The sequence below is a fragment of the Equus asinus genome, chromosome 10 (genome assembly GCF_041296235.1).
Source record: "Equus asinus isolate D_3611 breed Donkey chromosome 10, EquAss-T2T_v2, whole genome shotgun sequence".
NCBI classification, from domain to species: Eukaryota; Metazoa; Chordata; class Mammalia; order Perissodactyla; family Equidae; genus Equus; species Equus asinus.
This window is the reverse complement of record NC_091799.1, coordinates 53245306-53260953: the sequence shown is the minus strand read 5'-3', so window position 1 is coordinate 53260953 and position 15648 is coordinate 53245306. Positions and strand designations below refer to the sequence as shown.

The 15648-nt window shown below is 49.6% G+C and overlaps 1 protein-coding gene across 1 annotated transcript in view; it reads right to left on the bottom strand.

Moving 5' to 3' along the window:
• Positions 1 to 3132: 3132 nt before the first annotated feature.
• Positions 3133 to 15648, bottom strand: part of NWD1 (NACHT and WD repeat domain containing 1) — a 69635-nt gene continuing 57119 nt past the window's right edge. The window contains 5 exon segments of the mRNA XM_014865907.3: positions 3133 to 4931; positions 6516 to 6621; positions 8359 to 8909; positions 10753 to 11029; positions 12746 to 12900. Of these exon segments, the coding sequence (XP_014721393.1) occupies positions 4630 to 4931; positions 6516 to 6621; positions 8359 to 8909; positions 10753 to 11029; positions 12746 to 12900 (1391 nt within the window). The 3' untranslated portion in view covers positions 3133 to 4629.

The following is a 15648-nucleotide window of genomic DNA, read 5'->3' as shown; positions in this document are numbered from 1 at the left end:
TGGGAGCTGAGGTTCCCAGCCCTACAGCTGCGAGGAGCTCAGTTCTGCCACCTGCCTGAGGGAGCGTGGAAGGGGGTTCTGAGCCTCTCGGGGAGATGCCAGCCCGCTGACACTTTGTGAGCCCCTGCAGAGAGAACCCAGCCACACTGAGGCTGGACTCCTGACCCACGGAAACTGCAGGCTAATAACGAGCTGTTATTTTCAGCTGCTAAGGTGTGGTTATCTGTTTCGCAGCAATGGACGACTAAGCCTCCTAGCAAGCAGCCTCGTCCCCAGGGCTCCGCTCTGATTCTGATGTCTCCACGCGGGTTCACCGGGTGACTAACGTGCCGCCTGCGGTGGGGAGGCTGTGTGTGTTGAGGCAGGGGCGTGTGGGAAATCCGTACTATGTACTTGGGGGCTTTGGGGAGAAGAAGGGAAAAAGATCTTTACCCTGAATCTAATCAAGCCTTAAGACCAGGGCCGGCTTGCTTCTCTGTCAAGTGCCAAACTGTAAATATTTTTGGCTCTGGAGCCATGCATTCTCTGTCGCTGCAGGATGAAAACAGCCTTGGGCAATATGTGAATGAACGGACGTGGCTGCGTTCCAATAAGATGGACGCGCAGACCAGGCAGCGGGCCTGCAGTTCCCGCTCCAGGACAGAAGACTAAAGAGATAAAACAACCAAATCTTGATTGGATCCTAGTTTGAAAGAAACAGCTATAAAAGGTGTTTTGGGCTAATTAGGAAAATTAGGGATGCCTATTAAATACCGCTATTAAATAACAACTGTTAGTTTGCGTAGGTGTGTGTGGTTATGTAGGAGAATGACCTTGTTCCTAAGAGACTCATCCTGAAGTACTTGGGGGCTGAGGTGTCTTGGTGTGACCAGCGCTGGAAGTGGATGAGGAGAGCGAGGGAAGTTTCTGCAAGAGCAGGGGCAGATCCCGTTTTTGTTGAAAACGTTGGCATTTTGTTCATCATGCATTTTTTATTCATTTTGATTGCCTTAAAAATATGGTAATAAAATATTATTTATCCTGATTGCTGAGGTTTTGGGTGCCCTTCTAACCTTTGTGCCCAGAGGACTACCTCCCTCCCGTCACCCTAGCCCGGGCCTCACTTTGAAAGGGTCTAGCAGACGATTGACAGCTATACGACAATCCCAGAACCTTGGTGGTGAGTAAATGCGTGTTCATTCTCCCCAGATTGCAACTCTGCTGTAGCTTTGAACATTTTCAAGTTGAGATAAGTAATAAAAACTGTTTAGACTGTTAAAATAAAGTGAATTTAAAAATAAATAAATTTTAAAAAGAAACCAAACTCACAGATACAGAGAACAGGTTGGTGGTTGACAGAGGCGGAGGGGGAGGGTAGGTGAAATGGGAGAAGGGGTCAAAAGGCAAAAACTTCCAGTTTTAAAATAAATAAGTCCTGGGGATGCAACATACAGCACGGCGACTGCAGTTAACAACACTGTACTGTGTATTTGAAAGTTGCTAAGAGAGTAGATCTTAAAAGTTCTCATCACAAGAGAAAAACATCTGTAACTATGTCTGGTGATGGATGGTACCTGTGGTGATCATGTCACAATCTACACAAACAGTGAATCGTTATGCTGTCCGCCTGAAACTACTGTAATGTGTCAATTATACCTCAATTTAAAAAAAGCCTCGGGGCCAGTTAAGTTCACACGTAGGGGCTGGCTCTGTGGCCGAGTGGTTAAGTTCACGTGCTCCGCTGCGGCGGCCCAGGGTTTTGCCTGTTCGGATCCTGGGCATGGACATGGCACCGCTCATCAGGCCACGCTGAGGCGGCATCCCACATCCCACAACTAGAAGGACCTGCAACTAAGATATACAACAGTGTATGGGGGCAGGGGGAGGGGGTTGGGAAATAAAGCAGAAAAAAAAAAAAAGATTGGCAACAGTTGTTAGCCCAGGTGCCAATCCTTAAAAAAAAAAAGGAAGATTGGCAACAGTTGTTAGCCTAGGTGCCAATCTTTAAAAAAAAAAAAAAGTTCACATGTTCCACTTCGGTGGCCCTGGGTTCACCAGTTCGGATCCCGGGTGCGGACATGGCACCACTTGTCAAGCCATGCTGTGGTAGGCATCCCACATATAAAGTAGAGGAAGATAGGCATGGATGTTAGCTCAGGGCCAGTCTTCCTCAGCAAAAAGAGGAGGATTGGCAGCAGATGTTAGCTCAGGGCTGACAAATAAAAATGGCAAGCAATAGGATATATTGGAGTATATGAGGAAGCCATTTGGTATAAACCTAATTCGGCCTGACTTTGTTTTTTCCAAAAGGACCTGACTGTGGCTGTTGAGCATGCGTTGTATATACATTCCCTATGGCAAGAACAAAGGCCCTGAGATAAAGGTGCAACTTCCCTCCCCCTCCCAACCTTGGCATTTCCTTAGGGATAAACATCTTTCCTTAGGCTAGGAACTGATTGCTGCACTCACCTTTGACCACCCAGCTCACCTGTGACCACCCAGCCTGAGACAACAGACTGCCACCCTGCTGTGTTCACCTAGACAGAAGACCTACCTGCTGTTTCCATCAATCGCTGTGCCCACAGAGCAGTCTCGCGACTATTGTAAAAGGGACATTTCAATCCTATGTGAAACATCCTCTCTGGGGGGATATAACCACTCTGTGCACCCCACTTCTTTGGTGCCCTTTCTTTCTTCAGGAAGAAAGGCCCCGGGCCATGGTCCTCAGATTTGAGCTCAGAATAAACTCTCCCAAATTTTCATTACTAGATTGGTTATGGATTATTTTCGTCGACAGGGCTAATCTTCCTCAAAAGAAAAAAAGTCTCTAGAATTTAACATAAATTAATTCCTGCTGCAACAAGAGGGGCTGTATATTCCAATTGTCTTGGGACAGTCCAGTTTATTTCAGTTGTCTGGGAGTTTAGTGAGCCCTTTCACTCTCAAAAAGTGTCCCAGTTTGGTGACCTGGTCCTGCTTAGCTGTAAGTGAGCAAGGTGGGGACTGTAATGGCCACACTGTCACCCCAGCTCCGCCACAGCTGGGAGACCTCAGACAAGTCCTTTCTCCTCAAAGTCCAGTGCTCCACAAACATTCATAGCAACCAAACTCTTTCTCAAATAAAAGCTCACTGCAAAAAAATGCAACATAAGCGACAATCCAGAACAGCATTTTATTAGTAAAAATTCTTTTCCTATATTCAAATTAGTATTTACACACAAAGCATTTGATTCTCCCTGAGGCTGTTGAGATGGACACATACATTTTCAACCAGAAGTTGTAGCTAAGATCTCACTCTGTCACAACATCCCCTTTATTTCTGCGCTGGGCAAAATCCTGATCCGCAGAGGAGTGTGGCAAGGAGCAGCTCTCTCTTCAGGGCTCCCTCGCAATCTAAGTTAGATGCAGATGGCAGGAGAATCCTAAGTTAGTGACTGCCAACACCTTAAAACCTGCTACCCGACGCACCTGAGCACACATTTTAAAATTACAATTTAAAGTATTTTTTAAAAGTGTGATTTGATGCTAACATTTGCAGAACTGCCGAAGCTGTCCTTGGAACCCTGGTTTGGGAAACGACTGAGTGAGCTGGTCCGCAGTGTCGCATCCAGCTCAAGAGCTCCTGGTTGAAAGGTTACCTTTTCTGAAACTCCAAATCCAGTGAAAGGAAAAAAGAATAGCACCCTGAAGGTTTAGGTTCTCCCATCCTAGAGCAGAAGCGCCAGAAGCAAGTGTCGCTTTGAGAAAGCTGCGGGCGAAGGAGAAAGATCCGCTCCAGTGGAATGGAAACCGTTTGACTGTGGAACTTGCTCAAGACAGAGACGGTCCAAAAGCACGGCCGTGAGATGCCGCCAGCTCTTTCCATCTGCTTCCAAGAGCCTCCAGTTTCTAAGACAAAAAAGCATCTTTAAACACAAAGCCTGGGAGCCAGGGAGGATGGATAAAGAACTACAATAGGTTTATTGTTCTAATGCCAGCTTGGGTCGCGAAGTCAGCTCGCGAACTAGAGACGCACAGGCCAAACGTGCCTGGGGATGTAAATTCTGGCCAATCGCGAAGTTTTAAAAATGGGAACATTTTGCATAAAAGTCTGGAATCCTGGCTTTGCTTACAACAGGAAGGCACCGGCACCAGTGGGCTGCCTTCCCCACGGCAATTCTGGGGTAGGGTCCGGGCGCCCATGCCCACCCAAGACAGAGCCCCTCGCTGGCCCCTTCTCAGTCCACATAGTTGGGTGGTATTGACTTCATCCTCAGCCCTGGTGGGCACTGAGTCAGGCCAGCCAATCAGCTCACTGCATTCTCGCAGAGAACCATGGCATTGCATTTGGTTCTGGGATGGGTGTGTGAGCCAAGTGGGGCCAATAGACTCACGGCCAGGACTTTGGTTCAAACTGTTGGGAAAGGAAGCTCTCTTTTCTACTGATCTTGGAGATGGCAGCATATTGGCCACCAAGTTGCTAACTGGGGGGTGGCAGGTCTGTGAATGGAGCCCACAAGGAGGAGAGAGGAAGAGAAAGATGGTGAGAAGCAGGGTCTGGGTCACAGAATCAGAGGCCTTGGGTCCAGATATGCATATCAGCACGGACACTGTCCGCCTCAGCCAGATGGGACGGGCTAACTCACCGGAGCCCCGTGCCCCGCGGGGTTTCTACACTATCAGGCAGACTTGTGAGTGTTTGTTTGATTTGGACTGGTTTCCCTGCGCACTCCCTGATCCTGAGTCCTGGAGCGCTCCTGCAGCAGCAGCCAGCTCTCCTCTCTGCCTGGATTTGACCATCCACACGGCCTTCTTGAAGTTCCTGAGAGGGTCCTGCTGCGAGGCCCTTGAGGAAGGGCACTGGAACCGCTCACGGATGAGATAGCCGTGTCTGGTAGGGGCAATGAAGCCATCGGAAGTGGGGATGATTCTGTTCACCACGGCATGGACAAACTGAACAGCCAGCAGAGAGCCTGTGGGGAGAGGGCACGGATGAGAAAACAGGGGCTGCAGAGACCCAATCTCACACATTCAGCACTTGGCTGCATGGGGTCAGATCTGTGCTACGCCCTTTACTATCTGAGGCATGACATGCAGCCTCTCGGAGCCCCTCTTGCTTCATCTGCAATGCGGGGATGCTAACGGCACCTGCCTCTTGAGGAGAGCTCTGAAGATGTGAAGAAGTCATGCAAGTCAGGTGCTTAGTACCAGTTTTAGCCCAGAGTGAGCTCAGTAAATATTATGATTATTGGAGGAAGGATAGCAAGGGAGGCTGTGAACCTGCCAAGGATGGGCCTTTAAGGCCACAATCCACAGCCCGCAGCTTCTGAGCCATCTGCGACTTGCGCCGGGTATCTTTGCTACACTGTATCAGACTGCCCTGTATTTGATTACAGTGTATTGGGTTACAATGATTGATTGCAGTGTATTCAACTCTATGAGATATTCCTTCAGCCAATTACTTGCTTTGTGACCTTGGAAAAGTCCCTTAACCTCTCTGAACTGCATCTTCTTCATTTGTCAAACGGGGATAGCAATTGCCTCTACCCCCCGACCAGTGCCATAAGGGTTCCCTTCTCTATAGGAGACAGTGTGGGAAGGTAACAAAGATGAGCATGGGGACCAGGCAGACCTGCTTCAAATCACAGCCTACTAATTGCTCACTGTGTGACCTTGGGAAAGTCACTCTGTCTCTCAGAGCCTCAGTTTTTGCTCTGTAAAATGGGGCGGCTATTGAGAGAATTACACAGCTCCGTGACAGCACCTCATACACAAGAAATGTTAACTCTTGTTAATATGCACTTAGTGTAACATTGAACAGACCAAGAGGCATGGGGCGTTCAAAGCAGTTTGTCCTAAACAGGCTGGCCCTAACATTTACGGGGTCTGGGGCAAGAGAATGAGTCAAGGCCCACATCTATCAGACACAATATGTAAATGTTGCAAATCTAGCTAATAAACTATTAAATGAAATATGCTCTAGCCTCCCACATTGAGGGATGTACCTTCAGAACCACTTGGAAGGTTAGGTTTGGGTTGGGAATTCTTGGGATCCTCAGTTCCGTGCTGGAATGTAATGGTGTAGGAGGGCCAGCCCCCAGCTGTTTGTGGCTTGTCCTCCTTCTCTTCCCACACCCAGCTCCATCCTATCGCCCCCTAGGGACCTCACACATATACGTGTGACCCCCCCACCCAGCTCACACATTCAGACTCCATGCACACCACCCACGGCCCCACCCTGAGCCGAGGGGTGCACACACGGGGGGCAGAGTCCACCCTCAGAAAGATGGCCCTGGGGAAGAGGGCTGCACTTGCCCTAAAGATGGCCCAAGGCCAGGTGGGGCGGGGGTTCTGGAGTTCTAGGTGCCCAGATAGTGGGTCTGGAGGAGAAGGTGTAGCTCCAGGTGGGCCTGTCCCCTTGGCCTGGGGACACCTCCCTAAGTGGAGGGGCCCAGCTCGAGGAAGCCAGAGCGGGGCCCTCTACTGCTGGGGCCCCAGGACAGGCCCTTCTTTTCCAGATGTAACCCTAGTCCTGCCGTCAAAGCAAAATGACTCACCATCCAGCACACTCCAGACGGTCACGGAGCGATCCTTCAAGCCGGCATACACATACTTGTCATCCTTGGAGAAGCAGGCACACTGGACGCCTTGGCAGTAAGAATTCTGTTGAAAAAGACAATGTGATCTCAATTTCAGACTGAAAGACCCCCAAGAGACCAAGCCCAAGGCAGGCGTATGAGAAGCCAGGCTTGTAAGCGCCCCATGGGGGTGAATCCGACAAAAACCTGGAGAGATGGGTAGCATCGATATTCCCAGGACCAAACCTCCTCACAGTGGTCAGACTGAGAGGGTTAGTGACAGTCTGCGCTGGGGAGCGGGAGGCAGAGGGTTTAATTTCTTAAAGAACCTTAGTTACACAAATATTAGCCACAATTCTATCTAATTAAACTGTGTGCCAAATGCAATATGGGGTCCTGGATTGAATCTTAGAACATAAAAAGGGGATTCGTTGAAAAATCTATGACCCCAATAAGTTGATAGTTTAGTTAATAATATCATTCCCACATTAATTTCTTAGTTTTGACAAAGGCACTCCAGTCACAATAAGATGTTGACACGGGAGGAAGTGGACGAGGCGTAGGCAGACGGGAACCTTTGTACTGTCTTCACAACTTGTCTGTAAATCTAAAATCCTTCTAAAATTGTTTATTTAAAAACAAAGTCAAAAATCTAGGTGCATTTAACTGCTGTGTGACATTTCCCATCTCAACGAGGCAAAAGATTACTGGCATCCCAGTCTTGTCGTGGCTTCATGAAACAAGTCAGGTGGGACAAAGGCCTTTTAAGATGAAACCACACCCACTCCGCTCTCTTAGTCACAAGGTCCTCTCCCTGTGTTTATTAACAATTTGCACGTCTTGCAACCTGAGGTACGGCCTCTGTTCTCCATCTGAAAAGCTGGGATAATAACACTGAGCTTCACAAGATCGTTGTGAGGGTCAAATTATAGAATGATATTTTAATATGTATATTTTAATGTAATATGAATGTATTATATTTAAATATGTGATATAGCTCTTAATTTTGATACAAAAATTATAATCGCTTCTTAAGAGATGGACAGTGCAAACTTTTAGACACTTCCTATGTAAAAGAGTTGCCAGTTTCCCTCTTCAGAGCGTTCGAAGCTGCTCTTCCTTCTGCCTAGAATGCTGTTCCACCAGACTTATTTAACCTTCTTAAATAGCAGCCCTTGCCACTCTCTACCCCCTTGACCTGGCCCTATTTTTTCTTCAAAGCCCTGTTGCTCCGCACCCCGTCATGTATCTGCTGTTTTACTTTTATTTCAAATTTATCAAGCACAGAGGATATGTCGAGAGCTCTCTTGGGGACGGGGCCACCTCAGGGGGCAGAACACCGAAAGTCCTGCCCTTACGGAGCTCTCAGTGTCTCCCCCGGGAACGTGGCTCCCAGAGGCCGGACAGTGTCTGTCCCGGTCACGGCCACTTCCTCGGCACTGGAGAGGGGCCTGGCATAGGTCAGGCGAACAAACAGTTTGGGTGAGAGAATGGCACAGGGGGATCAGGGCGAGGAGAGGGGGGTAGGGCAGGGCCAGTGCAGGACTGAGCCTGTCTTTATTTCAGATGCGGATATTTTGCTCTCCATGGACTTTTGCATCGGTTTTGATTTTTTTAAGCATCGCATTAAAATGTTCTTTGTCCTGATTGCTGAGTTTTTTGGCAGCCCCTGAAACTCTGCACCCGAGGCCAGTGCGTCTCACTCGCCTCACCCCAGTCCCGACCCAGGTCGGTGGCAGGTGGTGTGCACTTAATAAATGGCGCCTGTCCTGGGTTTCTAATGCCAGGACCTGGCACGCGCGTGGTGTGGCCGGCCACGCACCGTGTAGCTCATCTCGAACTTCCCCTTGCAGGCCTGCAGGTCCCAGAGACACAGCAGCGCTTCCTCGCACCCGCTGACCGCCAGCTGCCCCTTGTGGCTGACCTCCACGCAGGCGACCCGGCTTCCATGCCCCTCCAGAGGGAACACTTTGGAAGCCACACACTCGTAAAGGAAGAGGCCGCCGTTGGTCATGCCGTAGAGCACGCGGTAGTCGGCCAGCACGGCCACACTGGCTATGGTCTCAGGCAGCTGGGTGTAGCAGGTGTAGGTTGGCCCGCCGATGACCGGACAGGGGTCCCCGGGGCTGATGTCCAGCACGAGGACCAGGCTGTCGTAGGCGACGGCCAGGCGCTCCTCATCCTTACTCAGGGCCATGTAGTTGATGGCTTTCCCGGCCTCCGGAGGGGGGATGCACATCACGTCCTGTCTGGAATTCAGGGGAAACACCAGGACGACCCCAGAAACGAGGCCGGTGAAGAGAAGCTTGGCTTGCTCGGCGACCTCCAGGCACCTGACCTCATTGGAGGTGTCCAGGGCCTCTCGTTCCTCACCTGCCACGGGGAGAAGACCACACCAAGAAGCGATCACAGGAACGCTTGTTCCACGGTTTCTTATTTTTAAGCATTTTTTCGATATTGCATTATCTATAATCTTGGACATGGCTATTGCGAGTTGCCCTGCTTCCACCGCTGCCCCCTAACCACCCAACTTTTAAAAATGAAAGTCGCGGGGCTGGCCCCGTGGCCGAGTGGTTAAGTTCGCGCGCTCCGCTGCAGGCGGCCCAGTGTTTCGTTGGTTCGAATCCTGGGCGTGGACATGGCACTGCTCGTCAGACCACGCTGAGGCAGCGTCCCACATGCCACAACTAGAAGGACCCACAACGAAGAATATACAACTATGTACTGGGGGGCTTTGGGGAGAAAAAGGAAAAAAATAAAATCTTAAAAAAAAAAAAAAAAATGAAAGTCGCATCATCTCGATGCCTTGCCCGACGCCCTCGGTGACTTCCTGCGCCCTCAGAACGGAAGCGCACCGTCCGCAGTCCTCGAGGCCTCGGGTGACCTCCCAGACCTCATCCCAAACGTTTCCTTTACAAACTTTTGGAAAAGGCCAGAGAGCAAATATTTTTGCCTTGCAGGGTGTATGCTCTCTGTCTGACCATTCGAACCTGCTGGTGCAGCCCCTAAAGCAGCCACAGACCAGGTGTAAACAAATGGGTGTGCCCGGGTCTGGCCCGCGGGCCTGAGTTTGCAGACTCAGATCTCATCCCCCACTGCGCTCCATTCTCAGTGGCCCGCTCTGCCCGCGACTATCAGGCAAGCACCTGGAGAATCGTAACCTTGTCTGACTTGCTCACTGCCAGCCCCCAGAGCCCAGCCCCGCAGCTGGCCCTAGACTGACGCCAAATCCCTGGATGCAGGAACTTGAGAGTGAATTTCTTTTCCTCTATTATTTTATCACTAACAAAGAATTTCTATATCTCCATCTCCCCACTGGGGATGGCAGCAGATACGTTGGTGACACGCCCAGACCCAAGGCTGCCCACTGCCACACTCGTCTCTCTCAATTCCTTGAGAATCGCCCTTGGGTGAAGGGCGTCCCTTATCTGGAAATGCCTGGAGGGCTGTGCCTGCCCCACAAGGACGGCACTAGGCCAATGACTGCCTGAGATGACAGTATAAACGGCTGGCCTCCGTGCTTCAAGATGGGACAATTCTGAGGTGCACTTCATGCTCCCAGGTCCCCGTGAGGGTTGAGCCCACGTCAGGCTGAGCCCACCTCCTTGCTCTGGCCTTCCCCGCCCCAGCCTGCTCCCCCCTCTCTCTCCTTCTCCTGGGAGCGACCCCCTACACAACACTTGTGCAAATATCCCCATCATGAGCCCTGCCTCCAGGGGACCTGCACTGAAACGGGGATTGACAGCCAGACTATCAATTGCCTTATGCTAGAAATTTGTAACATCAAATCCTGTTTTCTATTAGCCACATGCGACCTGACTGGAGTTACAGGTGTGTTATGAGCCGAAAGTTTGTGTCCCCTCAGAGTCATATGTGAAAATCCTAACCCCTAGCGTGATGTGTCAGGAGGTGGGGACTGTGGGGGATGGAGCCCTCGCGATGGGGTGAGTGCCCCTATGAGAGGGACATGATGCCTGCACCTCTCTCTGCTCTCGGCCATTTGAGGACACATGAGAAGATGGCCATCTGCAAACCGGGAAGCCGGCTCGCACCAGACACCCATCTGCTGGCGCCCTGATCTTGGACTCTCAGCCATCAGACCGTGAGGAACAAGTGTGTGTTGCTCAAGCTCCCCCGCAGGCTATGGCGTTTTATTATAACGCCCGACCAGACCAAGACAGGGGCTTCCATTCCGACCCACGCAAATCTTACAAACCTTCTGCCACATCCCAAACGGTGACTTTGTTTTTGTCCCCAATCTTGGGGAAGTAAACGTAGCCGCCATCGTGTGACACCGCGGTGAGGCCGGTGCGGTCCAGGAACGGCGCAGAGGCCCGTGGCTTCTGAGCGTAGCTGAGATCCCAGACTTTAAAAGATGAGGACTGCTGGGAAGCAGATGCCACCAAGGCCCCAGCCCGGGCCAGCAGGCTCACAGGGGCTCCGACGCCTTCCAGGATGTCCAGCAGGGTCCCCTGCTCTGACAGACTCCACACCTGAGGATGGAGAGCAGAGGCAGGCAGAGCTTACTTCTTACTTACATTATCGTAGCTCGGAAAATGTGCTTAAGGCCATCTGTCCGCCTGCGGTGAATTCCTTCACATCTCCCCGCTCCCTCAAACTCCCCCCCACCCCCCGCCCCTACCACGGCAGTTCTCAAAGTGTGTTCCAGGGAGCCCCTGGAAGGTACCCCCGCAGGCTTTCTCAGGGTCTATAAGAGCAAAACTAGCTTCTTAATAATTCTAAGGTGCCATTTGCTTTTTCTACTCTCTCTTCCTCTCACAAGTAAGCAGTGGCGTTTTCCAGAAGCTATGGGACATGTCATATCACAATAGATAGGAGAATCAGTGCAGAATGAAATATGCAAATCCAACTGTCTTCTTAAGCCAGACATGAAAGAAGTTTGCAAAAACATGAAACCATGACACCCTTCTTGTGAGGTTTTTTGTTTGTTTCAGAAAATATAGTTATTTTCATAAAAGTATGTTATGATGTTGACATGTCATGTTAATGAATTAATGGCTAAGTATTTTTGGATTTCCTCATTTTTTATTTTAAATATGGTTATGGTCAAGCCAGCCCTGGGGGTCTAGGGGTTCAGATTCAGCGCTCTCACCACTGGCGCCCCGGTCCGTTTCCCAGTCAGGGACCCACACCACCCGTCTGTCGGGTGTCATACTGTGGCAGCCGTGTGTTGCTGTGATGCTGAAAGCTGTGCCACTGGGATTTCAAATACCAGCAGGGTCCCCCATGGTGGACAGGTTTCACAGCGCTTCCAGACAGACAGACTAGGAAGAAGGACCTAGTCACCCACTTCTAAAAAATGAGCCATGAAAAGCCTCTGAGTAGCAGCGGAGCATGTCTGATAGAATGCCGGCAGGGGAGAGGACGGCACACGGACCAGGCAGGGTTCCGCTCTGCTGTCCACGGGGCCACTAGGAATCGGAATTGACTGGATGGCAAAAACAGAATTATTATCAACAGATGCTAAATGCAATGCGATTCTGGATTGGATCCTGGAATCAAATAAAACAAGACATTTGTGGGAAAGCTTGTGAAATCGAACAAAATCTGCAGATCACTTAATAGTATTGTCTGGATGTTAATTTCTTGGTTTAATAAAGGGATCAAGGTAAGGTGAGATGTTAAGGTGGGGGCAAGCTGGGTGAAGAGTAGACATACATGTGGGGGGACTCTCTGGGCTGTCCTTGCAACTCTTCTGCAAATCCTAAAATTATTCCAAAATAAATCATTTGCTAAAATATATATAAATCGAATTGATACAACCCACATACACAGAAGCTCTTTGGGGTCCTCGCCAGGTTTTGAGAATGCAAAGAGGTCCTGAGACCAGAACTTGGGACAAGGGCTCCTTTATCATGTGTTTTCTTGCCAGCTTTGAGAACTTTGAGCGTAACGGGACTTTTCCTCCCCTCCCGGCAACCCTGCTCCACTCTGAAGGCCAAACTCCTCCCAACTTTTCAAGTTCAGTGGGAACGCTATCTTGTCTGTTGAATATTTTGGCAACTCCCCCCGACGTCTGCCACTGGGTCCCAGGAGACCCCTCCCCCATAGCCTCCCAATGACCTGCCTGTTCTGCCTGCGCTGGTGTTTGTGGGTTTCTGTATTTTGAAGCCCAAAGGTCCCCAAGGAATCATCCTGTCTAGTGCGGAGGCGGAGGTAAGGGTGGCGGCCCTGAGTCTCCCCCTCACCTGAATGAGTGCGTCCCGGGACCCAGTGACAATGAGATTGTTCTCAGGACCAAAAATGGCTGTCTCCACTGTGTCCTCATGTTCAAGGTCGGTGGCCATGAATCGATGAAACCCCTGTGAGTCAGCCAAGAATATTCGCACGGAGCTTCCAAAGCCTGAAACGGCAGGGGCTGGGGTTACGCCCTTCATTTTTGAAGAGCTTGAGAGTAATTCAATTCCATCAACAAAGATTCTTTTTGGAGCATCTACTGTGAGCCAGCGGGAAGAATACAGTGGTGAACAAGCCAGACATGGCCCCCACCCTCACACAGCCTCCAGTTGGGGGCGTGTGACAACAGTGATCAAGAATCTCGAAGACATCCTCAAAAAACTAAAAATAGAACTACTATACGATCCAGCCATCCCACTACTGGGTATTTATCCAAAGAGCCTGAAGTCAGCAATCCCAAAAGTCCTGTGCACCCCAATGTTTATTGCAGCACTGTTTACAATAGCCAAGACGTGGAAGCAACCTAAGTGTCCAGCAACAGATGAATGGATAAAGAAGATGTGGTACATATATACAATGGAATACTACTCAGCTGCAAAACAGAACAAAATCATTCCATTTGCAATAACATGGATGGACCTTGAGAGAATTATGTTAAGTGAAATAAGCCAGCGAGAGAAAGATAATCTGTGTATGACTCCACTTATATGAGGAATTTAAAATTATGGACTAAGAACAGTTTAGTGGATACCAGGGGAAAGGTGGGGTGGGGGGTGGGCACAAAGGGTGAAGTGGTGCACCTACAACATGACTGACAAACATTAATGTACAACTGAAATTTCACAAGATTGTAACCTATTAATAACTCAATAAAAAAAATTAAAAAAAAAAAAAAGAATCTCGAAGACAACAGCAAAGTTATTGACTGCCGCAAGACCACGAGCTTCCAAAGAACTGAGACGCCCTATTTGGGCTTCTCATGGTCCCAGAACTCAGCACAAAGCTGGACACGGAGTAAATATATTTTGAAGATGGAAGGAAGGAAGGAAGGAAAATAAAATGGTTACAATTTTTTTTTGAGGAATGGAGGTCTGTTTTATTTGAGGTAGAAAAGTGAAGTGGGGGTCCCAGGCCTGTTCTCTTCCACCTGGGCTTAGAGGGGTCCTGCTTCATAGGCAGAGGGAAGACAGACACATTTTAGGCTGCAGAGCTGCAAACTCATTAGGGGACAGGCAGGTGACGTCAACGAGTGAGGCAGAAAAATGGTTATAATTTTTGATAAGGGCAATGAAGTGTGGGGACTGAGTGCAGATGGAGACACACACAGAGGAGAAGGCAATGTGAAGACAGGCACAGACTGGAGCGATGCGGCCGCAAGTCAAGGAATCACAAGACAGGAGCTGGAAGAGGCACACACACAAAAAAGGACTCTTCTCTAGAGCTTTTGGAGGGAACATAGCTCTGCCAACACCACGATTTTGGGCTTCTGGCCTCTAGAACCGTGAGAGAAGAAATTCCTGCTGTTCAAAGCCACCACATTTGTTTGGTAGTTTGTTACAGCAGCCCCAAGACATTTGAGCTGATTTTAGAGGGATGACTCTGCTCAGCGAGTCATGGGTTTGCATGGACCCCACTTAAGTGGACACCCTGTTCTTGCACAGAAATTACTGCTTACAAGATAGGCAGCCATCAATTCTTCTAGATGTTCAGAAATAAATTACTATTGGTAAATAAACAGACATTTGGCACTGTATTTGAGGATACAGAATTGCACCTGACCGTGGATTCAAATCCCACCCATCCACTTATAGCTGTGTAACCTCAAGCCACTTAACTTCTCTGTGCCTCAGTTTCCTCATATATAAATGAGAATAATGGAAGCACCTACCTCCCAGGGCCATCAAGGCGTAAAGGAAGGAACATGTGTAAATCACTTAGGACAGGTTCTGACATGTTGTAAGCACCCGAGTATTAGCTGCTGTTCCTATAAGGTTAAGTCTCACACTGAAGGGTTACGGTGGGAGCCTCTGTGCTGTGCCCCTGGCATGAGGCATCTCCATTGAGCCTCCTGACGATCCCTGGATCAAGTCTGGTCAGTGGGAAGCTGGGGGCTGAGAGTCCATCTTATTCCCTCTCCACACCCTCCATGGAACTGCTTTTATTGAATTGTACTTGAATATGAGGCTCACGTGGAAGGATGTTATGGGAAACTGACGAAATGCACCAAAATGTCTCCAGTCCAAGGATATTTGTGTCACATTCTTATGCAGGAAAAGATTAACTCAGCAGGCCTGAGTTGTCCACACCCTGCACATAGAAAGTTTGGTGCTAGCCGGGCGCCTGGGAGGTGCCCTCCAAGTGCGCAGAATGTCCTGCCTGATAAGAGTGTCTTTGTTTACCTGAGGCCTTGGGCCACAGTGGATGGTCTATGCTCACGGTATGATGTATGGGGGAAGTTTTGGGCTATGCGGTATCACCTTAACCTCAAGGGGGGCTGGAGACTAAGGTCAGCTGTGCAAGTGGTCAGCCAAGTCTACAGGACCAACCCTCAGTAAAAATCCTGGATGCTAAGTCTGCGGTGAGCTTCCCTGGTTGGCAGTACACCATGCATGTGGTCGTACAGCGTCACTGGGAGAAGTAAGTGCTGTCCGCATGACTCCACAGGGAGGGGACACCTCGAAGCTCCTACCTGGTCTCTCCTGGACTCTGCCCCTTGTGCCTCTTCCCTTGGCTGATTCTAATCTGTATCCTTTTGCTCCAATGAACTGTAACTGTGAGTATGAGAGCTTTCCTGAGTTCTGTAAGCCCTAGTGAATCCTCAAACCTAAAGGTGATCCTGGGGACCCCTGAACCACAGTTCTATTCACAACACTTGAAAGAAATCCTTGCCTGATGTTAGCTAAGTCAGATCAAA